General features: G+C 39.0%; 1 protein-coding gene across 2 annotated transcripts in view; it reads left to right on the top strand.

Moving 5' to 3' along the window:
* haao (3-hydroxyanthranilate 3,4-dioxygenase) overlaps nucleotides 1-26,908 on the top strand; it is a 48,615-nt gene extending 21,707 nt beyond the window's left edge. For both annotated transcript variants that reach the window (XM_084093840.1, XM_084093841.1), the window contains exons 2-11: nucleotides 2,629-2,725; nucleotides 2,819-2,897; nucleotides 4,353-4,436; nucleotides 4,590-4,696; nucleotides 4,852-4,941; nucleotides 11,051-11,094; nucleotides 11,978-12,123; nucleotides 25,312-25,380; nucleotides 25,527-25,609; nucleotides 26,549-26,908. In XM_084093840.1, the coding sequence (XP_083949966.1) occupies nucleotides 2,637-2,725; nucleotides 2,819-2,897; nucleotides 4,353-4,436; nucleotides 4,590-4,696; nucleotides 4,852-4,941; nucleotides 11,051-11,094; nucleotides 11,978-12,123; nucleotides 25,312-25,380; nucleotides 25,527-25,609; nucleotides 26,549-26,633 (876 nt within the window). In that variant the 5' untranslated portion in view covers nucleotides 2,629-2,636 and the 3' untranslated portion in view covers nucleotides 26,634-26,908. The remainder of the gene's footprint in view (nucleotides 1-2,628; nucleotides 2,726-2,818; nucleotides 2,898-4,352; nucleotides 4,437-4,589; nucleotides 4,697-4,851; nucleotides 4,942-11,050; nucleotides 11,095-11,977; nucleotides 12,124-25,311; nucleotides 25,381-25,526; nucleotides 25,610-26,548) is intronic.
* The last annotated feature ends 399 nt before the right edge of the window (nucleotides 26,909-27,307 follow it).

Below are 27,307 nucleotides of genomic sequence, written 5' to 3' on the forward strand. Positions count from 1 at the left end.
AGAACTTAGGACAGGAACATGGAAACAGCTACAACGACCGACAAAAAACAACTGAAGCACAGAGGTTTATATACACAGGCAAACAAGCTAAACAAGATAACAAGGGGGTGTGGTTAATCAGAAACACCTGGGGAGACTAATAAACAAGAAAAACTACAAAGGACTACAAAACATGGCACAGGACAGGAAATAACAAGTTCACACAAGACAAGGGAAACACAGGACAGGAATCATGACACTGTCGGTGATTGGTTGGAACACTGTTTGTTTTGGTTTTGAGTGGTTGGTGAAACCAATTGTTTTTGTGTGCAGATCTCAGAGCCTAGGCTGCCTACAGAGACGCGTTTTTTTGACGGCATGCTTATGGGGCGGGCAGCTGGCGGATCGTTAGGAAAGATTAGATGAATGTGATCTTTTTTGGGGGGGGCCTGAAATCACTGATACAACCTTTAAAGGTCCCGTTCTTCGTGATCCCATGTTTCAAACTTTAGTTAGTGTGCAATGTTGTTGTTAGAGTATAAATAATATCTGTAAAATTATAAAGCTCAAAGTTCGATGCCAAGCGAGATATTTTATTTAACAGAAGTCGCCTACATCGAACGGCCCGTTTGGACTACATCCCTCTACTTCCTTCTTTAATGACGTCAGTAGAACAGTTTTTTGACTAAACTCCACCCACAGGAATGCTCCCTCAACTCTACCGAAATTCGTTTATGTACTTGCGCACTTCTTATAACTTACTGTTTACTCGGCTCTTACGGTGATTTTCTGAAGTAAAACTGACGCTTCATCTTTTGTGTGATGTACAATAAACTTTATTAAACTCATCAGTATATGTTTAATCATCATTCGGACCTGGTCCGAAACAGCAGACTTGTAGGCTATTAATAAATAATGGATACATACAAGCAGATGACAAATACGTTATAATAACCGTAATTAAACTATTAAACTACTAAACTATACAGCACTCTGACTCTGTAGGCATTATTGTCCGACTCGAAATGAACACCGTTCTGATATTATCATCATTCCATGAGACTTATTTTACATCTTGTGAAAAGGCATAATACGGGACCTTTAAATTAAAAGTTGTCATTTTTTTTAAGCCTAATGTTAAAAAATTGATAGCTTTCAATTACACTGTAATGTTGGATGGCTATAATTAATGTTTAAAATTAGGGGGGAGAAATAAGTTTTATCCAGATATCAATAGCTGTATTAGTATCAGTGAGACTGGCCTTTATGTTGTCTCTACATTCATTTGTAGATTTGTAGATACACACACACACACACACACGCAAGTTTTGGGATTCTGTTCTGTATAGCGATAAAACAAAACTAGAACTTTCCGGCCCTATGGATCAACGTTATGTCTGGAGGAAGAAGAATGAAGCATGTGCCGAAAAGAACAGTCTGCATACAGTTAAGCATGGTGGTGGCTCGGTGATGCTCTGGGGCTGCTTTGCATCCTCTGGCACTGAAAACCTGCGCCATATGGAAGGCAAGATGGATTCACTGAAGTATCAGGAAATCCTAGATGAAAACGTCATTCAGACAGTAGTAATGCTGTGAAAATGACAAAATCTATAACATACTGTATTCAGATTCTACAGTAGGGAATTGTTGAGAATACAGTATTACTGTGAAAACAACAGAAATCATTTACAGTGAACCTATATTAGATAAAGATAAATAGTAAGATAAATTAATTGCGATTAATAACGATTAATCAGAAAAAATTGTGATCGGGTAGAAAAAAATTCAGTAGAATCGATTCATCAAATTATACAAAAATAATGCAGCAATAATAACGGAGTAACACGTGCTTACTGTACGACTCTTTACGTTGATTACAATTCACACCCACCAAAACTTTACAGCGAGAAGCTGGTTTGCTTTATCCAGCCAAGAAACGTGGTTTGCATATAATCTGGCCATACAGCGGTGGGCTTTCTTTTCATTAGAGGTCTTTTGGACTGATTGTTTGAATGCATTTGCTTACTGGATAATTGGACTATAAACTCAGATCAATGAGGCCTATAATATCAGTCTGTTTCAAAAATGTACCTTGAAAAAACTTGCAAAATACAATTTTGTGAGAATCACCCTTCAGTCTGATGGTTTACTTTGTTGGATATAGCAATGATGACAAAATGAATGTTTTAATCAAGATAAATGGTGTATGCTTAGTTTCACGATAAGTGTGCGATTAATCGCGATTAACACAATGTATCTATTGACAGCGCTATTTGGTTTATTGATTTTTAGTAGTGGGTAGGCTTAACTTTGGCCCAAAATCAAAACTTTATTTATTCACATATGTCAGGTCTTCAATGTCTAATGGTGAGTCATTTAAATGCAAATGTAAATAATTTATATCACATAAAAACCTGTAAAACAATGGTCTCTATTTTGAAATCCAGGTTTATGCTGCAGTGTCCGCACTGAAAGGTTACTGCTGTGTAAACATGGATTTCAACCTCACAGTCACATACTGCATACATGAACACCACCCCTATTACTAATTAACTCAAAGTCATAAATTCTCTGATGTACTGATCCACTGCTCAGTTGCTGCCTAACCGGACAGATTAATTCAAGCATCTCGCTGTATTCCCAAATTAGAGAGAAAAATGACCAACCAATCTCTTCATGTAAACATTGACAAGTGGATTGCTGAGAATGAAAGTTCATTTTCACCACCTGTTTGCAACAAATTAATGTAAGTTGAAATGATCTTTGATCAACAAACAAAAAAATATGTTTTTAAATCACATTTACAAACAATAACCCCTATCTTTACATGGTTCTCTAGGTTTTTTTATCAGTTGAATATTATGTATGTTGGTGGTCCAAACGTGAGAAAGGATTATCACATTGAGGAAGGGGAAGAGGTAAGGTGCTACATGTACTACCAATTAAATTACAAATTTACATGACATGACAAGACTAGCTGACTTGATTTTCTCTTGATTAAATGATCTGCATTTTGGGAATCAGACTGCACCGAGAATGCTAACAGTTGATAAGAACAGAATTAGCCTTGAGATTTACAAAAGGTTAGTGCTTGAGACTAAGAGAAAATGGACAAGGGGACAAAACTCATAACTAAAGATGATCTGAATATTGATAGTGCTATTTTTGCAGATTTTCTACAATTGCTTTGAAGCTTGATTGCTCTCCATGTTAATTGTTGCTAGTCAGGATTTACAGCACAAACGTGCACTACATTGCATTCTACTAATACTATTCCAGACTGGAATAGTTTTCCAAGTACACTTTGCATTTTTTTAATGGGGACAGAGTCTATGTGAAGATGCAATTACCTGCTTTTAAGAGCATGTTTGTACCTAATATATTTTAGTGTCATTCACACTGTATTGTCTTTCTTGATTTTACCATTTTTGGCAACAGCACCCTGAACTATAATTTTTATTTATTTGCAAGTTTTAGGTAACGCCACTATAAAGTAAAGTACATACAACCAGCTTAATAATAACATTAAGGCACTGAAAGTGCAATATTAAATCACTATGTGTAATATTATGTTGGTGCTGTGAGCGATTATAGGAATTTTGTTTAAAGCGATTATAAAAAAATTAATCTTTAACTATTTTTCTATCTTCACCCACTCATCACCTCTCCAAAGCCCCGCCCTTCAAAGACATGTTAGCCAACCTTATGTCAGCATTTCCTAACACACAAAATGATTTACAAACATTTCTGATTGGCTAGTTTTAAGGGTGGCAAAAAGAGCACCTGACTTGTATATTATTATTACTGATTTTTTGGGGGGGTTTTTTTGACAAATCTCAAGACAATCCTATCTCAACTATTTCTATAGAAAAATGTAACTCATCCTTTCACTAATGTTTCGTAGGTTAAATATCTAATGGATTTCTCATTTGTAAGTCACTTTGGATAAAAGCATCTGCTAAGTGAAAAGATTTAAATGTGTAAATGACAAATAATTCCTTAGTATCTTTCAGGAAGTAGAGAAATTTCCTCAATGGCATTTTTTTTACAGCACCTTTACAGTGGCCAGCTTTCAAATCAAACCATAGCAGGAATTTAATAGAACTGTCTCTTGCTGAGTCCCTTTCAAAAAATGACATAGTTTAGTGAGCAAGTCAGAACTCTGTTCTTTAGTTAATGTTTTAATTTTGATCACCAGAGGTCAGCGCAAACTATCCAGCTGAGCCATGGCTGTATTTTCTCTAGATATTACAGGCATGATAAGAGTGTACTTTACCCCTTTATTTCAAATAAAGGCATATGAGGCTAAAAGATTTGTTATCCACAGTTCACAGAACACTAATATTCCTGTTTCACTTGTCTTTGTGTCTCAGCTCTTTTACCAGGTGAGGGGTGACATGGTTTTGAAAGTGATAGAGAACGGCAAGCATAAAGAAGTACATATTCGAGAAGGAGAGGTGAGAATAATCCAGATTTGTCTGTGTGAGCTGCCTCTTAAATGGCTCTGCTATTGTTATTGTCTGACAGGCTGAATTCATGTAACAAAAGCCAATTTAGTCTATAAAGACATTTTATATGCTCAAAAGCCTGCTTATTGCTGCTGTATTCAGATGTTCCTGCTTCCAGCACGGATTCCCCACTCCCCTCAGAGACAGGCAAACACAGTAGGGCTGGTGGTGGAGAGGAGGAGGCTTCGTTCAGAGACAGATGGCCTCAGGTACCATGGGATACTACTCCCAGTCACATCCATTCTATATTACGTCTTCCATTCTCTTGTGACCTTATCTGAACCATGATACTAATAGATGCTATATCAGGGAATAAAAGATAAAATATGTGTGTGATATTTGGTTTCCTTTTACTTTACTCTAGGTACTTTGTGGTTAATAGTACAGATGTCTTGTTTGAACGTTGGTTCTACTGTGAGAACCTTGGAACCCAACTAGTTCCCATCATCAAAGAGTAAGTCACCAGTGTTTCTCTCTCTTTTTATATATATAATAAAATAAAATAAAAAGATATAACTTATATATTAATATATATAACTTATATTTATAACAGTATCTGCATCTACTGAAATGGCAAAATTATTTGTTTAAATTATATGAAAAACGTCTCGGATTACGACTGTAACCCTGGTTCCCTGAGAGCAGGGAACGAGACACTGTGTCCTGAGACACTATTGGGGAACGCCTCAGCGTGACTGATGACGGAAGCACTGTAAAGCACGGAATGACTCTCAAATTGAGAGGAAGCCAAGAAGGATATACTTCCTATTTTAATCTAGCAGAGGGGGCTTGAACCAGAAAGGCCCACGTCTCCAGCTACCGCTAAGCTAGATGTGCTATTGTATATAACTAGGACAAAGTAGCAACAGAGGCCCTGTAACAGCTTCACAAGTAATATAGGGGCTTGAGGGAACGGAGGCCGACTAGCCCTTTTTTTATTATTATTTTTAAAGGAATTGGACTAACTATGTTCTACCTCCTAAAGGCTAGCTGGAGGAGGCTAAAGAATGCCAACAACTCTTCCACAATAAAACTATGGAGCTACAGGGAACTGAGATCTCTGTAAAACGATTCTCACTACTGGGAGGAGATCTAACAAAGCTCACACCTGTTATTTGGAGAGCGGAAGCCGCAGACATGTGAACTTTCATATTAAGAAGAGGCCTACCACGCTTCTGTTATTATGTTGAAAGGCGTGCTTGCTAACAAAAAGCCCAAGCTGGACCGTCAGACATCATTCCAGTCCTTTCTAGGGCCTGATGTTGCATGAGGAGGGGGAAGGAAGACGAAGAGGCTAGCTGTAATAATCCTTAAAAGGGGAAGGAGGCCTCTGGAGAATGTTATTTGCCTCTGCTGGTTGCATCTGAACTGGATCACTTCCCTGAGGTCCTGCTTCTCATTGCGTGAGGAGGTGCACAAGCAGCAGCACTGTCTCTCTGGCCCCACCTTCGGTCCTCAGACCGAGACGGGCCAGGGCCCCCTGACTGGGACCAGCGTGGTATATAAGATCTAAAGGTAACTGAACACGCTTTTGCCTCTCTGAATTTCCAGACCACTGCCTTGACGGATATGCCAAACAATTCTAAGGGTGAAACTGGGGCATCGAGAAGAAAGGCCTTCTCTTTCTCCCCGATGCTCGCCAAGTTCACCCACAGGTGTCTCTCCGTGGCCAACATAGTCAGACATCATCGATCTCCCGACCACGCCGGTAGTCTGCTTGGTGGCCCGGAGAGCCAGGTCTGTGGCGCGGCGCAACTCAGCGACCGTGTAAGGGGAAAGACCCGGACCCTGGTCCAAGTCTCTCAGCAGGTTGGCTTGATATACATTGCTATTGTGTGCAGTGCAGCACCAGCCTGACCCGCTGCTACACATGGCCTGCCATTTATGCGTGATGTAGTCTTAAGTGGCTTAGATGGCAAGGCCGGAGCTTTCTGCATTGATGTCTCACCCAGCGAGAGATAGCTTGCAATCATCTCTTCAATGGGAGGCATTGACTCACACCCATGGTCGCACATTCCCTCAATATTTGTATAGTTGGCATGCTGATCTCGATGGATGCGGGCAGAGTACGGGTTCTTCCATACCTTCTCAATCTCGGAATGCAGATCGGGAAGGAATGGAAGGCTCACAGGAGCTGGTGGATTGTGGCCAGAAAGAAACGGCTCGTCCAGCCTTCCCCGAGCGGCCTCTTCCATCCTGCTCTGCCATGACAACTCGAGCCTGGCGGTAGCGTGCTCCATTACCTCCAAACAGCTCAGCATATATGGGGCAGGAGGGCTTGAAGCCAGAAGAGCACTGGTTGCTGGACCAGAAGTTCTGTTCCCTTTCAAAAGCTACAATCGATGCTGCGCTGCTTACCGCATTGGGAACGTCTTTAAACGTGACCAGCTGTGAATATAGTGTGTAAACGCGTCAATAGAATTGACCCAGAGGTAATATAGCCTCGGTCGGTGACGTCATCGGCGCGCACCCGCGACACGAGGCTATAAATAGATGAGCCACAGGTGCATCTACAGGTCTTTTGGTTTCAGACCACTCTGTGTATGTGTGTCAAGCAATCTCTCTCTCTACAAAACTCACTTCAGATCTTTGTTAGGAGTTAGTGTTCAAAACTGGCAGTGTGCAGATTTCTCTCTTTCTCTTCTCAACATACAAGTGAAAAGAGTTCAAGTTAAAAGAAATCAGCTGGTTAAAAATGAGCAGCAGAGTAAGCGCTGTGTCCCTCCATGTTCTCGTCCTATGTCAGAACTGGATACACACACTTACTGCTTTGTTTGTTTGGCGTGTCGATCTGGCTGAGGAGCGAGAGACGGTGCACAGCAAACAACAAAAAGAGTCCCATAAAACACTCACAGTCTATAAATAAAGATTGTAAATATTTGTGTCTTGTGTCCTCGACATCGAGCCATTCTACTATCGCGGGTGCGATGGCACGCGATTAGATGATGCTGCCTCAGTTTGGAGAGACGCTCGCGGGCTATCTCTCCCCTGGGATCACATTATCAGATGCATTTTTCAGCGGTCAGACTGGTTCTGTGCTGTACACTATGGCTGTGTTACAGGCATACCAGGTTGATCTTATGAAAGATTTAAACACAGCCTATCATCCAGACCGAGTTTGCTTGTCTGATTGATTTTGGCTGTGTTTATTGCTGAGGAACTGATATGTATTGTGTGTATATATATATACATATACATATACATACATACATATACAGTGAGGAAAATAAGTATTTGAACACCCTGCTATTTTGCAAGTTCTCCCACTTAGAAATCATGGAGGGGTCTGAAATTGTCATCGTAGGTGCATGTCCACTGTGAGAGACATAATCTAAAAAAAAAAATCCAGAAATCACAATGTATGATTTTTTTAACTATTTATTTGTATGATACAGCTGCAAATAAGTATTTGAACACCTGAGAAAATCAATGTTAATATTTGGTACAGTAGCCTTTGTTTGCAATTACAGAGGTCAAACGTTTCCTGTAGTTTTTCACCAGGTTTGCACACACTGCAGGAGGGATTTTGGCCCACTCCTCCACACAGATCTTCTCTAGATCAGTCAGGTTTCTGGGCTGTCGCTGAGAAACACGGAGTTTGAGCTCCCTCCAAAGATTCTCTATTGGGTTTAGGTCTGGAGACTGGCTAGGCCATGGCAGAACCTTGATATGCTTCTTACAGAGTCACTCCTTGGTTATCCTGGCTGTGTGCTTCGGGTCATTGTCATGTTGGAAGACCCAGCCTCGACCCATCTTCAATGCTCTAACTGAGGGAAGGAGGTTGTTCCCCAAAATCTCGCAATACATGGCCCCGGTCATCCTCTGCTTAATACAGTGCAGTCGCCCTGTCCCATGTGCAGAAAAACACCCCCAAAGCATGATGCTACCACCCCCATGCTTCACAGTAGGGATGGTGTTCTTGGGATGGTACTCGTCATTCTTCTTCCTCCAAACACGTTTAGTGGAATTATGACCAAAAAGTTCTATTTTGGTCTCATCTGACCACATGACTTTCTCACATGACTCCTCTGGATCATCCAAATGGTCATTGGCAAACTTAAGACGGGCCTTGACATGTGCTGGTTTAAGCAGGGGAACCTTCCGTGCCATGCATGATTTCACACCATGACGTCTTAGTGTATTACCAACAGTAACCTTGGAAACGGTGGTCCCAGCTCTTTTCAGGTCATTGACCAGCTCCTCCCGTGTAGTTCTGGGCTGATTTCTCACCTTTCTTAGGATCATTGAGACCCCACGAGGTGAGATCTTGCATGGAGCCCCAGTCCGATGGAGATTGACAGTCATGTTTAGCTTCTTCCATTTTCTAATGATTGCTCCAACAGTGGACCTTTTTTCACCAAGCTGCTTGGCAATTTCCCCATAGCCCTTTCCAGCCTTGTGGAGGTGTACAATTTTGTCTCTAGTGTCTTTGGACAGCTCTTTGGTCTTGGCCATGTTAGTAGTTGGATTCTTACTGATTGTATGGGGTGGACAGGTGTCTTTATGCAGCTAACGACCTCAAACAGGTGTATCTAATTTAGGATAATAAATGGAGTGGAGGTGGACATTTTAAAGGCAGACTAACAGGTCTTTGAGGGTCAAAAGTCTAGCTGATAGACAGGTGTTCAAATACTTATTTGCAGCTGTATCATACAAATAAATAGTTCAAAAATCATATATTGTGATTTCGACATGCACCTACGATGACAATTTCAGACCCCTCCATGATTTCCAAGTGGGAGAACTTGCAAAATAGCAGGGTGTTCAAATACTTATTTTCCTCACTGTATATACATAATATAATATAATATATATATATATATATATATATATATATATATATATATATATATATATATATATGTATGTATTATATATAATATAATATTGTCTGGCTGTTCTTTGGTCACATTTAATTCTGAGGAATTAAAGCTGCCTCCGAACACTTCTCTCGTTATGATAAAACGTTTGAGAGGTTCTCGAGGTGGTGACTCGTGTGATGGCCGGATTACAGCTAGACTGCCCTCCTTGAGGATCTCCATGACGTTAACTCGTTCATGGGGAAAACCTTATTCTTGTGCATCTTTGTGCCCTGGACGTCTTAAGACTATCGTGGGTGCAGGGGTGTGTGGTTATGATGGGCCAGTCCGAAGAGACGCTTGCTTCTCTTCTTTTTGCTCATCGTCATTTAAGGAGGGTTCAAAAGCAGAGTGTAACGAGTTGCGCTCCCCCTCATGAAACCTGGGGACCTGCTCGTTGCATTCAGCAGCCTCATAATAGACCTAAGACAAAATCCTGAGGGTTGTTTTGTCCCAGGGTTGTGGGGGTGTGCCCCGACGGGACGAGGCATTTAAATCAAACAGCTCCTGCCTAAGGTACCTTTTTCGACTGTACATCCTGTCACTCTTGAGGCCTTCTGCTCTCCGCCGTTCACGACGCTGGAACAGGAGAGATCTCATAGACTGTCCAGTCCATGCTCTTCAGGCCTACGTCCACCGCACTAGCCAGTGGCGTAAGTCAGAGCAACTGTTCGTCTGTTATGGGGGCCGCAACCGAGGGGCTGCTGCCACTAAGCAGACCATGTCACATTGGGTCAGGGATGCTATTGCTCTTGCCTATGAGCTTCGCCAACGGGTCTAAGGGCTCACTCCACCAGAGGGGTCGCCTCCTCTGCTGCCTTGGCAAGAGATGCCCCCTTGCAGTTTGTTTGTGATGCGGCAGGCTGGTCCTCTCCGCACACATTCGTAAGATTTTATAGTTTGGATGTTCATGCCACTCCGGGCTTTCACGTCCTTGAGTCGACACCGCAAGCTAATGTCTAGGGCTTTCTTGCGTTCTTGTGAGCACACCTACACAACCGTAAGGAGTCCAGACACCTTCAAGCACGGCAGCGTGGGCATTCTCGTTCCCAATGTGCTAAGCAGCGCAGAATCGATTGTAGCTTTTGAAAGGGAACGTTCCGGGTTACTTGACTGTAACCCTGTTCCCTGAAAAAGCGGAACTAGATGCTGCGCTGCATTGCCGTGCTGATGATGTCCCAGGACTGCTCTTCAAACAAAATATCTGACGATGCACCTGTGGCTCATCTATTTATAGCCTCGTGTCGCGGGTGCGCGCCGATGACGTCACCGACCGAGGCTATATTACCTCCGGGTCAATTCTATTGACGTGTTTACACACTATATTCACAGCTGGTCACGTTTAAAGACGTTCCCAATGCACTAAGCAGCGCAGCATCTCGTTCCGCTTTTTCGGGGAACAGGGTTACAGTCAAGTAACCCGGAACGTTTTCATTCTTCGTAGTAGTATGTAATAAAAGCATGTGAAACTTCAATATTCTGTTCCTTAGTTAAAGTATACACACATATTGCAAATATACCTTGCATATAGAGATGTGCCAAATACCTTATAATTACTTAAAAACAAAATAAATTCTAATGAATAATATAAAGAATAAATAAAAAATAAATAAATAAAGTCAATGGGGTCTCTCAGTAGTCCTCTCAGTTTTTTCATGTGCATATGCATGTAAGCACAAATAATGACTTGCTTTCGTATATCAGGTTTATGGATTCCAAACAGCATAAAACAGGAAAACCTGATCCAGGTAAATAGAGTAGTTCCCTTTACTGTTTGTTGTTTGTCATGCACGATGAAACAATGTGAAATAACTTTACATTTAACATGCCATTATTGTATAGTGCTATTGTTCAGGGGTCTCCTGATGACTTGTTCTTCTCTATTTCTGAAGGTTTTGTGTAATATTAAAGGGTTAGTTCAGCCAAAAATGAAAGTTCTGTCAATTACTCAGCCTTATGTCATTCCAAACCTGTAAGACCTTCATTCATCTTTCTTCTCTTCCGTGTCAGTCTCTGACGCTGTTCTCATTGCAAACACAGTGCAGCACTTCCGGCTTCTACGTCAGAACGCCGGCTCAGTATTGACATTCGTTGTGGTGCTCACGTGAACAGTGTCAGAGATTCACTTGGAAGAGAAGAAATTGTTGAATAAAGTTGTTATTTTTGTTTGTTTTTGCGCATAGAAAGTATTCTTCTCGCTTCATAAAAATAAGGTTGAACCACTGTAGTCACATGGACTATTTTAACGATTTCTTTACTACCTTTCTGGTCCTTGAAAGTGGTGCAGTCTGTCTATGGGGTGGGGGTCAGAAAGCTCTCGGATTTAATCAAAATATCTTCATTTGTGTTCCGAAGATGAACGAAGGTCTCAAGGGTTTGGAACGACATGTGGGTGAACTATTCACTGTATTAATGACACAATTTTATTTTTGGGGGTGATCTAACACTTTAAGTGATGTCGGTGCCAGGCCTGACTCATATGGTACCTCAAACCAGATCAGACAGACAAAAAACAAAACAAAAACAAAAGAAAACTGATGTTGTTAATATCAAGTAGCCGTTATACACTGTGGTAACTTATTTCTTGTACTTAATAATTTGGTTTATCCAGTAACTGTTTAATTTTTCCAGCTGAACCCATCAAGCCAGCCCCATACCCACTTAACACTATGGATGTGATGACACCGTTCTGCTTCAGTGAGTGGGTGGAAAAGCAGAAGCCTGCCTTGGCCTATGGTCAGCCGGTTGATATGTTTGGAGCAAAGTTTGAGACTGAGGTGAGGAACTAGCTAAACCAATCTGTCCTACTTCCTGCAGGAGTCAGTCAGATGAGATCCTAATCATTAATCAGTAGGGATGTGACGAGATTAAAACGCGACGAGATTTCTCGTCGAGGTGAAACTTTGTCTCGTGAGTTGTTGTGATGTCAGCGTGATGGAGCGTGAGGGTGAAATTAGTATTGAAGATGCCCCTGCCACTTTTAAATCATTTGTGTGCCGGGCCAATCACACACACACTCCGCGCACACACACACACTCACTGTCCCTCGCTCACTCACTCACTCACTCGCGCGCACGCACACACACACACACACACGCTTACTCGCGCGCGCACACGCGCACACACGCACACTCACTGTTGCTCACTATGGTAAGCCAAAGTATTCATAAACGCCTGGTCAGGCGTCTGATTGCACACTGACACGTCAAAAGCGTGCGTTTTGACAGACAAACGCGCGTCCCTGACGCGCGATTTGCCATAAAAGCGCGCGTACTTAACGTGCGCTTTGTGGTCACTGAAAACGCGCGTCAGAAACGCGCGGTTTTTGCATCAAAACGCACGTCCTCGACGTGTGATCTGCTATTTAAAACGCACGTTTGCAACGTGCGCTTTGGGGTCACCGAAAACGCGCGTTTTTGACACGCGTTTATAATAACAAAAATGGGCGTTGAAAACGTGTGTTTTGACTAGGACAAAACGCACGCTTTTGACGTGTAAACAGTTAACCCAAAGAGGCAGTACAAACGTGTGTGAAGTTTCCAACCAGGCGAAAAGGACGCGTGAAATACGAGTTAAAATCAGTTTGAACGGGTCAGTGTCATTGGCTGCTGAAGGCTTGGGTCTAACCATTTCTGTGGGCTTAGGGGGGTTTAGCTACTGTTCATAGACTAGACTACCACCATTTAACATGCCATAGGTCAGGTTATTCAGCCTATCTATTTTGTCCTTTTTTGTAGAACTTATAAAAATAATATATTTAAATTGCAGTTTTATCAAAATTTAGATAAAAAATAAAATTGCCTTGTTTTTCTTCGCTCATGCCTTTTTGTAAATAAACACATTAGTGGTCATTCTAGCTCTAACATGAAATCATTAACATTTGTGTGGGAAAATCAGTTACGGTGGAGGTAAGCAATCAATGCAGGTTAATCAATATCTGTCTTTAGAGAACAACATGGACTTTTGTTGTGCTTACATTTGAAGGTATCATAAGCAGATGGCGCTTATTGAAACCTTTTTGTTCAAATATTGTGCGCTCAACACAGACAAACAGTAATTAAGTACACAGGTGATATTATCCATTTAATTTTAAGACTTAGTGTTTAAATAGGGTATTTTATACTTTATAGAAGTATTTAAGATTTACAGGATTAGAATGAGAGCTTGTGCTCAGGGCAGGACATATATAAGAACTTAATTAATTTGTTCCTATATTTTTTACATTTTCTTTTTCTTGTGTAGGCCAAAGAAAATATCTAGATTGCAATTTTATGAAAACATTTTTTTTTTACCAAGATAAGATTGCCTTCTTTTGCACATTAATACCATTCTAGCTGTATATCTATACCTCAAGTTTTCAAACTTTAAAAGTTAACATTTGATTGGGGAAAAGTGTACAGATGTGGTTCTTGATCGATGCAGTTGTAATGAAAATTTGTTAAGCAACATAACCTTTTTATATATATAAAATGTATCACTATTGCGAGCAGGGTGCCATCAATATCCTTTACAGGGACCAAATTACAGAAACATCCGATAGTTCACTCAAAATTCAAAACATTCTGTCCACATTTATTCACCCTCATGTTATTTCAAACATGCACAAGTCATCCTAATTTTTAAGATTTAACATATGCTTTTTATTTCTTTTCTTAAATGTGAGCAATGGTAACAGAACTAATTTACATCCTGGGATCAATCAATTATATTTTTTATCCAATTTATTTTCTACAAATGTGATGCATCTTACCAGGTTTCAAATATAAATAAATACTGTCTATGTTATAAGGCTTATGTTATGAAGTCTTCACCTCATTTAGCACCAAATAAAACCAGTCAACCCATTAACATAGATAATCCATCTCTAGATAAATGGATAGTCATCTACATCTAGATCGATAGATAGGTTCCCTAGGAGGAGTCTTTCATATTCCACTGTATGTGTTTTCCAAACAACCCTAAATAGCCGACTTCCTGTTGGGCGGAGCTAATAACATAGAGTGCATAAGTTGTTCGGCCCGATGAGATCTGTATGTGTACCGAGTTTCATATGATTACATGCAAGCATGTTTGATTTATGGACCAAGTTTTCGGACCCCGTTCCAGGGGGCGCTGTCGAGCCCCCCTGCCACGCCCGGGTACCAGCTTCAGCCCGGCCCTGATGGCCGCGGGTTCTGACCTGTGTGCAAAGTTTCAAGAGTTTTCGTGCATGTTAAGGGCCCCAAAAGTGCCTGAATAGTCGTAAGAAAAATAGTAATAATAATAATAATAATAAATAATCCTAAGGAAAACAATAGGGCCTTCGCCCTTTCAGGGCTTGGGCCCTAAAAATAATCAATCCGAAAACAATAGGGCCTTCGCCCTTTCAGGGCTTGGGCCCTAAAAACATGGCACATAAAGTTAAACTAATGATTTTTGGGTGTGTGTATTGTAAGTTGTATACCATTTCAATTCGTTGGGTTCGTCTGCAGCATGCTGCAAAGCACACAGTACTCCTCTGCATTACCTATACATTTGTTAACATTAAAAAGTTAAATGTGAATTCTTTGGGCAATCGTAGTGTAGCCAAACTAAATGTCAACATACACGACATGAAAAATACTATTTCAGAACGGTTCTGAAATTACATTAAATCATTATTGCATTACTTTTTGCAACCTTCAAGTTATTTTGATGTATATCTGGATTGTATTTCTGTATATTTGAATATTCTTACTTGATTAAATACATTTTTAGACTGAAGATAGCATCTAAAGAGGTGTAATATGACATACTGTACATTAAAATACTGTACATACATTACCATTACAGAATTAAAATTAAATTAAATAAAAAATGGAGCACCCCAAACAAGTAATTATCAAAAGAAATAACAGCAGTAGATAAATACCAATAGATTCTTCATTTGTGATGTGGAGGCAAACTATAACTCGGGCTTTGATTCTTTCCGTACATTTTTATATGTGTTTTAGAGATTGAATTCAAATCAAATATTAAGATTACTGCCATAACTATTTCTGAATAGGATGTCTACTCCATACATATTTGGAATAGTATGGAAAAAATATAAGGTTCAGATCACTAAAAACCATACATGGAAGTCGAAGATCTCATCGGTGGAGTCTGGATGTCATCTAGTGGAAAATTTTGGTACTGCGCACAATACAATCTTTCCTAAAGCTCATTTATTGAGACATCAACCTAAAATCTGGCCCAGAACTTGTCCAGATATTTAACATTGATTTTCTTGAAGTTTTAGGGTTGAAAATGTTTTGTAAAAAAATAAAAATAATAATTTTATATATATATATATATATATATATATATATATATATATATATATATATATATAAACAACATTATGTATTGTATACATTTGAAAAATGTTCATGAACTTAAACTACTTTAACAACTTTGTTTTACTTTACTAATCTGAGAAGTGTACCCTTTTAGTACCCTGTTAGTTCGCAGTGCATTAAGTAATGTTAACAACAACTTTTGATTTTAATTAATATTAGTAAAGGTTGAAATGAAATTTGAAATTAACATGTAGAAGTGCAGTTCATTATTAATTCATGTGAACTAATGTACTTAAATAATGTATGAAACCTTTTTGTAAAATGTTACCAAAATTACAATTGGAAAATAAAAAAACTGTGTTTTTTCTCTCTTTCTTTTTTTAACTTAAATGATAACTATTGGATTATAATAACTCACCAATTATAATCCCCTCCTCTGTAAAATTTGCCATCGATAATTCCATGCTGTTTTGCTTGGGTTTAATGATAATACAAGAGACCTAAACCACATAAGGCATGAGCGAAGAAAAACAAGGCAATTTTATTTTTATCTAAATTTTGATAAAACTGCAATTTAAATATATTATTTCTATAAGTTCTACAAAAAAGGACAAAATAGATAGGTGACCCCAAAGCGCATGTTGCAAACATGCGTTTTAAATAGCAGATCACACGTCGAGGACGTGCGTTTTGATGCAAAAACCGCACGTTTCTGACGCGCGTTTTCAGTGACCACAAAGCGCACGTTAAGAACGCGCGCTTTTATGGCAAATCGCGCGTCAGGGACGCGCGTTTGTCTGTCAAAACGCACGCTTTTATGGAACGCCAAATGGGTCAAATTTCGCCACTAACGAAACGCCTTTCATTCTCAAAACGCCGGTGTTTACGGCGTTTAAGACGAAAAGACGCCGCAAAGTACGGCGTTCTGTGGTACAAACGCCGCAAATTACGCCGTTTGCAAAGCAAAATCGCCGTCATTATCGGCGTTTTTTTGATCCAGCCAATGACGCCGTTTCTGACGCCGTAGGCCATCCATAATACGCCATAATTTGCGGCGCTTCTGTCTGGCAAAGACGGCGTAAAAAGCGGCGTTTTGTATAATATTATAATCAGCCCCTCCCTTTTCTTCAAAGTTCAGCCCATCTAATGAAGCAAATGGACAGACATATGTAGTAGATTGTCGATCTGAATGATCGGTTCTGTTTTTCTAACGTTGTTAGGACTAGTGTTTGGACTTTTATCGTGTCATATTTTTTATTTCTTCATTGGGCGCGTGTATCCTTCTTTTTCCTTTATCATATGTGGGTATGATTTTAGCCTCTGTTTACATTCATGTCTGTAAAATACATTAGATTTCCCAGCAATCTTACTACGTTCAATAGGGCATTGGCCTGCGTGCACAGGCAGGGGTATCATTTTGCTCTTAATGACAGGGGTTCGGATCCAAGGTCCGACCGTATTGTTTGTTTTAACCCAATGTTTGGGGTCATGAGCCAAAGACGAAGATAAAATCACTCGCTCTTGGCTGAATAACTGTTGTAGCTTTAATAAGAATCAGTATAACGGTATGCCTATATTTAATTCAAACAGTGAAACTAATGTTTTTTTGTTTTTTTTTACATTTGATTATTCAGTTTCTGTTGTTAAATAACCCTAATGTAGGATAACTTGAACCCCTAAACCCCGTGGTTTACACTGATGTTAAAATAACACTTCTTATGCTACAGTAAAACACTGATGTTCACTTTTAGAAGTTGTAGGGATGTTTTCTTGTCACAAAAAGAATGTGAAACACGTACATGGGTTATATAATTTTAAATATATTTTAAATATAATTTATGTTACACACTTTAAGGATTATCATATGGCATATCGAATATCGCATTATTTAATGAGTTATCGCATTTTTCTTCAATATTGTGCAGCCCTATTCTGTAGCCTATTGATGTGTAACAAAAACATTCACTAGTAGGCTACTCGCCATCGAAGGCGGCTATTCTCCAAGTGATAGTCATTTATAAATATAATGTTTCAAAGTTTCGTTTTGTGTAGCATATGAATTTCCTGATAGGCGGAGGGTGAACCAAAACGCGCTTCCCATTTAAAAAAGCAAGTTTCAAGTTACTTTTCACCGTGACTCCCCTCTCAATATCCGCTCTTTGCCAGTTTCACATTTATGTTTAAATATTATAATAGGCTATTGTTATTTTATTTCATTTATGTTGTTGATTATGAATAGTGAACAGCATGAGTAAGAGCTATAGGCCTAGCCTACATCCATGCGCAATATGACGGGACACATGAAGATTTTAACCACTTCATTAAGTTTTGTTTTGTAGACAGACTTTATTACAGAATTTCGTTTTGTATGATTTGTATCTTAATTTTATTCAACGTTTCATCAAAAAATGGCCTGGATTTAATAAAAAAAGAAGCAAACCAAGAACATCGGGTTTGGATAAAAGTGAGTAACAAACGAACCATGTTTCCGCGGCCTTTGGGGCCGAAACAGCATATGTCTTTCTGCTTTTAATGAATGTCTTGCATGTCTCAATTACAGCAAGCCTCTAGGAAGTTATGATATTTGTGGCTTTAAAGCAATATGCTGTATTGTATAAAGTGGTATAAATAAACATGGTGAGACTCGACTAGGCTATAGAGTGCTGAACTGCAGAGATGGTCCACATCACTATATGACCAGACCAGACTTTTTTTATTTTTGTATGGCTTGAACGAGACGTCGGCAGATCCCGCTGCTTCAAGGTATTTAAATAAGACTAATAAAAAAAACACTTTTTTTTTTTACTCTTTTTTTAAAAACAAGTTTTTAATTACTCCAGTAAATAGGCAATTCCAAAAGTGCTGAGTCCAAGTTTGACTGAAACAATTAAATCCAAGATTTTATTTTAGAAAAATACAATAGGCTACATTTTTTTTTTTTTTTTAAATACACATTTAAAAGAAAAACGTAATACAATAATTAGCATTAGCCATTATGGAAATACAGACATCTCACAACTCTTTATTATTTACAGTCCAAAAAAAATAGCATGTATTAGGCTATAATACGAGAAGATATTTCTTACAGTTTTCCCATGTATTTTTTACTGAAGCATTGTATTGTATTGTGTTGTGTTTTAGGGTTAAGGAAAATTCGAATTTTCCGTTAATTTTCTGAATTTTCTGTATCAGAATCAGAATTTCTGGCGTTATTTTTAAGGGACCATTGTGGAAAAGGGGGCTAGAGATGGAAAATGTAATCGTCATTTTTTGCCAAGACTCTAAAAAATGCTGGGTTGTTTTAACCCAATGTTGGGTCAAATATGGACTAACCCAACGTTGGGTTAAAAAATGCAGTTTAAAAATGGACAAATTGCATTGTGGACAAAATCAAAAATGGACAAAAATTCAATTTAAAAATGGACAAATTGCATTGGTTACTTTAAAAATGTAACCCAGCGGCTGGGTTTGTCCATATTTGACCCAACATTGGGTTAAAACAACCCAGCATTTTTTAGATTAAGATACAAATCATACAAAACGAAATTCACTTTATTTAAAGTGAATTTCGTTTTGTATGATTTGTATCTTAATTTTAATCAATGTTTCATCTTGTTTTAATAGTGGCAAAAAATGACCATTAGCCTACATTTCCCATCTCTAGCCCCCTTTTCCACAATGGTCCCTTAAAAATAACGCCAGAAATTCTGATTCTGATACAGAAAATTAATAATTTAGTGTTACCAAAAAAAAAAAAAAAAAATTATAATCTTATAATCGTTATATTGTATGACATCAGAATGAACCGTTAAGTTAGTACAAAATATATTATTCACTGTTAGCAATATTAATGTCCATTTTACGGCAATGGCAGCGTGATAATAAATAATTTATATGTGAAATATATTGCAGTCTTGTATGATGGTCAAGAGCAGCGGTCGTCCTCGCTTGGGCTGGAGTCATCTCTTGTTTTAGTTCAATAGTTTAGGAAGGCTCTACCTCCTTTCGTGGACTATCCTGGGAACTGCTAAAAGAGCTTTATGGTCTTAAAAAGCGAAATGGACTATATCGTGAACACAGCAGCCACTGTAAGCGGGCTTAAAACAGTTGCTACACCTCCTCATACAAGCTGTCATTTCTGTAATAAGTAGCCTACCGCCTGCTACTCGATCAGTTGTCAGCTATTGGGTAGTCTTCCGAAATTTAAAAGACAGACCAATACAAAAGAAACGAAATGAAAACAATACGGTCGGACCTTGGATCCGAACCCCTGTCATTAAGAGCAAAATGATACCGCTGCCTGTGCACGCAGGCCAATGCCCTATTGAACGTAGTAAGATTGCTGGGAAATCTAATGTATTTTACAGACATGAATGTAAACAGAGGCTAAAATCATACCCACATATGATAAAGGAAAAAGAAGGATACACGCGCCCAATGAAGAAATAAAAAATATGACACGATAAAAGTCCAAACACTAGTCCTAACAACGTTAGAAAAACAGAACCGATCATTCAGATCGACAATCTACTATATGTCTGTCCATTTGCTTCATTAGATGGGCTGAACTTTGAAGAAAAGGGAGGGGCTGATTATAATATTATACAAAACGCCGCTTTTTACGCCGTCTTTGCCAGACAGAAGCGCCGCAAATTACGGCATATTATGGATGGCCTACGGCGTCAGAAACGGCATCATTGGCTGGATAAAAAAACGCCGATAATGACGGCGATTTTGCTTTGCAAACGGCGTAATTTGCAGCGTTTGTACCACAGAACGCCGTACTTTGCGGCGTCTTTTCGTCTTAAACGCCGTAAACACCGGCGTTTTGAGAATGAAAGGCGTTTCGTTAGTGGCGAAATTTGACCCATTTGGCGTTCCATACGCTTTTGACGTGTCAGTGTGCAATCGACGCCTGACCAGGCGTTTATGAATACTTTGGCTTGCCATAGCTCGCACTCTCACTCACTCGCGCACACTCACTCTCGCTCACACTCAACCCGTCGTGGAGGACCGTTAAAATTAAACATGCTAGTCTTTCTGTCGTGATGTCCTGAAGCATCGCAGACGCGTAGGTTGTCGCCCACTATGACACGATACGAAATGAAACGATCGAATCTTGCGTCCCGACGCCCGTTGTCCTTTACGAATCTCCACGAAACGGATCGTGCCAAAATCGCGCTAAAATAGTGTCATCTGAACCAGGCAGGCAGGTAATAAACATTTGACCTATCGCGCAAAGAACCTATTAAAGCACTAAGACATGGAAACAGTATAGCTACCATTCACATATCACAAGTCATATCGACATCGCAATATTAAACAATGTTATCGCACATCGCAGCTTTTCCTCATATCGTGCAGCCCTGCCCAAAGGTCTCAACTGCTGCCAGAAATCGTCGACATGCTTATATTCTTGAAAAAGAACATGACCATAATCTTAGTCTGTTCTGTGTAGTTAATTTATCTCTTTTTCATGCTTGAAGAAAAAATTTGTTTTTGTTTGAACTTGTAGTTTTGAGAGAGCAGTACTTTGATTATGGATACACACTTACTGTTTGCATTTAAAGTGTTATTTCAGTTATTTATATTTATTTTATTTATACTGTTTGGTTTTTTTTATGTTCGATTTGTGGAAAGGAGTTAGATTTCTCATGTGAAATCGTACAGGGGAGAATCCAGACGGTAGAGTTTATAGCAAAACATTTTGCAGTGTTTGCATGTCCTTTACTGCATAGAATTCATTAAAATAGAAGTAAAATAACATTCATTACAAGTTGATTTCAAAATGCACCTAAATTGTTTTGCATTTTGTGATTTTCAGTTGAATAAAACACTATTTTCCATTCATATATTTCATCATTGAGGATTTCTTAAAAATTGTGTAAAAATCTCGTCTTGTCTCGTTCTCGTGAACCCAATCTCGTGTCTCGTCTCGTCTCGTGGAGTAAGCGTCTCGTCACACCCCTATTAATCAGAGGTCTGACTATGAGCAATTTCTCATCAGAAAGGTATCGACATAAGCATAAGGTCAAGTCAAGTCAATTCACATTTATTTATATAGCGCTTTTTACAATACAGATTGTTTCAAAGCAGCTTTACAGAGATAACAGGAAAATAATGCAAAAAGTTTGTTTCCAGAAGAAAATAGCTTCACAGTCCAGCTTAAGTAAGTTCAGTGATGTTTCATTTTTGTTTTAAAAAAGTTATTAATTTAGTTCATTTATATATATATAGCCACTTTGAAGTAAACCGTGATATCATCGTCCAGCTCAGTTCAGTTCTTGTATAATAGTGTCAATGCAGGCAGATACATTTTATTGTTGAATATTCAATTAAATGTTAAATTTAAAGGATTAGTTCACCTCAAAATGAAAATTTACTAATAATTTACTCACCCCAATGCCATCCAAGATGTTCATGTCTTTCTTTCTTCAGTGGAAAAGAAATTAAGTTTTTTGAGAAAAACATTGCAGGATTTTTCTCCACACAATGGACTTCAACGGTAACCAAATTGTTGAAGTCCAAATCAATGCAGTTTCAAAGGGCTTTGAAGTGCTTCAAAGGGCTCTGCACGATCCCAACTGAGGAATAGGGTCTTATCTAGCGAAATGATTTGGATGACGTGCATCATCAACATCATCAACATGTAACACCCTATACTACTGAAAAAATGAAAGAAATGCTTCCAGAGGTCATAGATCATCTTCTTAATATCATTAATTAATTTTTGTCACTAGGATATGTACCGAAAACTTTTAAGCTGGCTATTATTAAACCTTTTATTAAAAAAACCTAACTTGATCGTACAGAATTAGTTAATTACAGGCCGATCTCCTGAGTGTGCTCGTTGTACCATGGCATTGGACTATTTTCTTTAATCTTCTTTAAGCGCAAAGGAGCAACTGTGTCTAAAGTGCTGGAAAAGAGAGAGTCAAAAGTCGCAATATCGAGTTCTTCTTAGCTATCTGGGATGCTGAGGAGATGAAACTGATCAGGAATATTATAGCCTAGTCGGCTTTTTAACCTTGGCTAAATGGAGTATACACAAGGCTAGATAATGATCTGAGATGTCATCGCTCTGCTGCAGAATTTCAATGGCATTAACATTGATTCCATGTGACAATATTAGATCTAAAGTATGATTATGACAATGAGTGGGTCCTGACACGTTTTGTCTAACTCCAATAGAGTTCAGAATGTCTCTAAATGCCAATCCCAATGCGACTTTTACGTTATCTATATGTATATTAAAATCACCAAGAATTAGTGCTTTTAGTGCTTTTGAAGTAAGGGATTGAATATTCAGCAACCCAAGCTTTATCATTTGTTCATCTGTATTGTATCTATTTTTTATTTGTTGAACATCGATAAAATTTTTACCCTTAAATGGGTTTGGGGGAACAGACACAGTCTCTATATGATGATATCTAGGTGAAATAGTCTCTTTGTGATGGGATTTATCTGACCTCAGTGACGTGAGACAGGTAGCAGATGGTCGGTTTAGCCAGTCTGTCTGCTTCCTGACCTGAGCCCCAATTCATGTTTGAGCTCTAAGACTATGTGCCATATTACTAGAGAGAAGAGCAGCACCATCCCAGGAGGGATGAATACCATCTCTTTTCAACAGGTCAGGTCTGGCCCAAAAACCTTTCCAATAGTCTATGAACCCTATATTATTTTGCGGACACCACTTAGACAGCCAGCCATTGAGTGAGGACAGTCTACTAAGTATCTCATCACTCTGGCGAACAGGAAGGGGGCCAGAGCAAATTACAGTGCCTGACATCGTATCTCTGACTGGCGAAGTCGAACGTCATTATTGCCGACGTGAATAATAATCTTAGAGAATTTACGATTAGCATTAGCCAGTACTTTTAAATTTGCTTTGATGTCAGGCGCTCTGGCTCCTGGCAAACGTGACTATGGTGGCTGGTGTCTCTATTTTCACGTTCCGTGTAATAGAATCACCAATAACTAGGGCACTTTCAGCAGGATTCTCAGTGGGTGTTTCACTGAGTGGGGAGAATCTATTTGTTATTGTAATCGGAACGGAAGAGCAGTGTTTTGTCCCGCGACTACAGCGTCTCACGGTCACCCAGTTGCCTTGCTGCATGGGCTCTACAGCCATAACCGAACAATGTACAGAGTTCACTAAGCTAGTCGCATCCAAAGCAGTATGCCCTTGCAGTGCCCTTGCATTCTTACTATCCTCGATTAAAGTTTGGATGCGTGTCTCTAGTTCTGAAATCTTCTCCATCAGCCTGACTATCTCCCTGCATTTATCACATGAAAAGTCCTCTGTGCTGACAGAGAAGGCTATGCTATACATGTGACACGAAGTGCAAGTGACAATAACAGGAGAAGAGATTATTCACTGTGTTTGACTGACCCTACTCACCACAGTTGTTTGATGGACTTGTAAAAGGCGCGAACGCACACGAGACGGCAAGCACGGATGGCAGGTTAACAGGCTAGCGATATACTAGCGTGTTGTGCAAGCGATAACGATTTAGATAAAAGCTAGCGATGTCAGATTAATAATAATCTAATCCCTAATAAACAAAAGTACAACAAGAAGGTAGAGCACGCTTATCATCTACTGTGGTTCTCATCTCACACTCAGAACTCAATAACGTCATCACGCACAGCGCACGTCATGAATGACGTGATCAGTCTCTTAAAGGGCACACCGCACAATAATGTGATGCATGTAAATACACAGTTTCGTTCGTTACAGGATGACTCTACCGTTTACTATCTCTATTATAGTAACGTATAGCTGTCACGTTTTGAGTCATCTGTTTTTCTGTTCTGTTCATGTCTGTGTTTCTTAGGGTACATTTACACGACAACGATATGCTTAAAATGGAAAAAAGTTTTATGTTTTTAGTTGAAAACTGTGTCGTGTACACAGCCCCTAAATTAGTTTTCTAGTTTGTTTCAGTCGTCCTCCGTTCCCTGTCTGTTTGTCACCATAGTTACGGATTGATTTGAGTATTCAGTTCAGGTGTTCCTCGTTTTAGTTACCCTTTGTTTGCTGTGTATATAAGCCCTCAGTTTTAGGGTACGTTTACAATGATATGCTTAAAATGGAGAAGTATTTCCTTTGAGTTGTCAGTGTACAGATGACACCATTGTCAAAACGATCCCAATTCACACATATCCACGAAAACGACTAAAAACGCTGTATTCTGCTGCCAGGCCATTAGATGGCGATTAAACACTATAGACTTGACGTCTTCGTCTTCAGAGATTCACGTTTTTGCTGTTTACACAGAGACCGTTTTCAAAAACTTGCACTTTGAAAGTGTACTTGTACTTTTCAGGCAACCAAAACGCCATTGTCGTGTAAATGAATAGCCAAAACGCATAACATTTATTATGTTTTTAGTTGAAAACGGTGTCGTGTAAACAGCCCCTGAGTTAATTATTGGTTCTCTTATTAGTCTAGGTTAAATGCTATATAGTCTGTTTGATGCTGGTCTGCCTGGATTTTCCTGAGTTTCTTGGTTTTGAATTTAAAATAAAAGTTTTTCCTCGGTTCTGCACTCCTTCATCAAGAGAGTCTTTAAGAGGCACCGTGAAAATAACATTATAAAGGTTTGGTCAAGAATCAAGCAATGGCAGTGATGCATATGCTGACTTAGATTTTCTCTCTGTTAGACGCTACTCTTTGGTCCTGGGATATCTGAATCCTCTAGAAGACGAACTGATGGCTGGATTTGGCAGCTGGTAACATCTATTCTTTATATTGTTACAGAATTTCTTCATTACGGTTTTTTTTTTTTTTTTTATCTTTATGTTCCCTCTGAAAAAATATTTATTTTAGTTTCATACTTTTCCTTCTATTTTCCTACTTTGGATTGTGTTTTATTTAGGAGGGGTCCTCCAATGTTTTCATGAATGGCAAGGAGTACATCCTGTCTGCAGGGGATTGTCTTCTTATTTTTGGAGAGACAGAGTAAGTGTGATGAGCATTTGTGTTACTAGTGTGTGTAAAAGAGGTCATGAAATGCAGTTCCAGATTTTGCACCAAAAGCGTTCCATTATTTGTAAAAAAATATATATATAATTTTCCATCCTTATTTACACTCTCTGGGAAAGGGGCGTTACCTCAGCAGAAACGGAAGTAAATGGCCTTCACCTTTGGCTGTCAGAGCTCATTCAACCAGGAGTATGGCGGCCTCTAAGGCCTTAATTTCGGGTGTATCCCTTCAAGAGGTTTGTGATGCGGCGTGTTGGTCTTCCCCGATCACATTCGTGAGGTTTTATAGCCTGGACCTGGACACTACCCGAGGTACTCAGGTCCTTATGTCTTAGTTGTGCCACAGTTTTAGACAGGCACTTGTAAGTACGGCGTTTGGGTATTATCGTTCCCAAAGTGTCATCGACGAAGCGTGAGTTCCCCCGATAGGAAACGTCTCAGGTTACGACTGTAACCCTAGTTCCCTGAGAAGGGAACGAGACGCTACGTCGCCATGCCATACTTCCTTCATCCCTGTGATCGACTTGCTTCGGCTAATGGAAGCTAACGCCAGTCATTCTGGATGTGCTTTTATTCTTTCCTGGTCGTGAGATCACCCACCCGTGACGCCACTGGACTAGTTGACATTCATACTTCAGACGCAATCACGCGGAGGCGTGCCCAAAGCGCTATCGACGCAGCGTATCGTTCCCTTCTCAGGGAACTAGGGTCACAGTCGTAACCTGAGACATTTTTATTCTAGCGTATGTGTAAATATCAAGATTCTCCATTTCATGACCCCTTTAAGTGAAAGAATTGTTTGCAAGGGATGGGAAATTTCAGTGAAAAGAAACCAAATCAACAAGTATTTATGTCAGTGTGAATGATAACAACTGTTTGGTTAACACCACTGTTTTTGTGTGTGGGCTTCTTTAGGTATCAGTGGAAACGGTCACAGGATTGTGTTGCTTTGTATGTTGCCCAAGACCCAGACAGGAAGAGACCTTTCCGAGACACATAAAGAAGTTAGATCACTTGTTTAGGGCAAAATGTATGACCTTTAAAACTTCATATTCTTTCCAATGTACAGCTTTTATTGTAAACACTTATGTATCCACCACAGTATCATATTCACAATAGTCATCATATTCAGACATTAGACAAATAAACATACATTCCTTGTATTAAGCTATAAATAATAATACAAATCTTAAGAAACATCTCTCAAATCTTCTAATCAATTTAAACACTCTATACATGCAAAGGTGCAAGTCGATAATAAACTCTCAAAAAGTTTCTTGAATATAATTTTTGTAATTAAGTCTCCATCATAATCCGTATTATTCTTTCATTTCATTTAATTTTTCCAACACCTATGGACCTTAAAATACCAACTGCGTAATATTTCCTATTCTATCAATCCAATATTAATTTCATGAATGTAAGCATTTGATAAGATGATTGGCTGCAATGTAATTAGGTATATATATATAAATATTTATTTATGTATTTATTTCCCTTTTGGGCTATTTTGCTACACAGGATACAGCTCAACCTAATTACATTGCAGCCAATCAGTCTTATCAAATGCTTACATTCATGAAATGAATGAATATATATATATATATATATATATATATATATATATATATATATATATATATATATATATATATATATATATTGTTGTAGATT

This window comes from Abramis brama (genome assembly GCF_963993115.1).
Source record: "Abramis brama genome assembly, chromosome: 19".
Lineage (NCBI taxonomy): Eukaryota > Metazoa > Chordata > Actinopteri > Cypriniformes > Leuciscidae > Abramis > Abramis brama.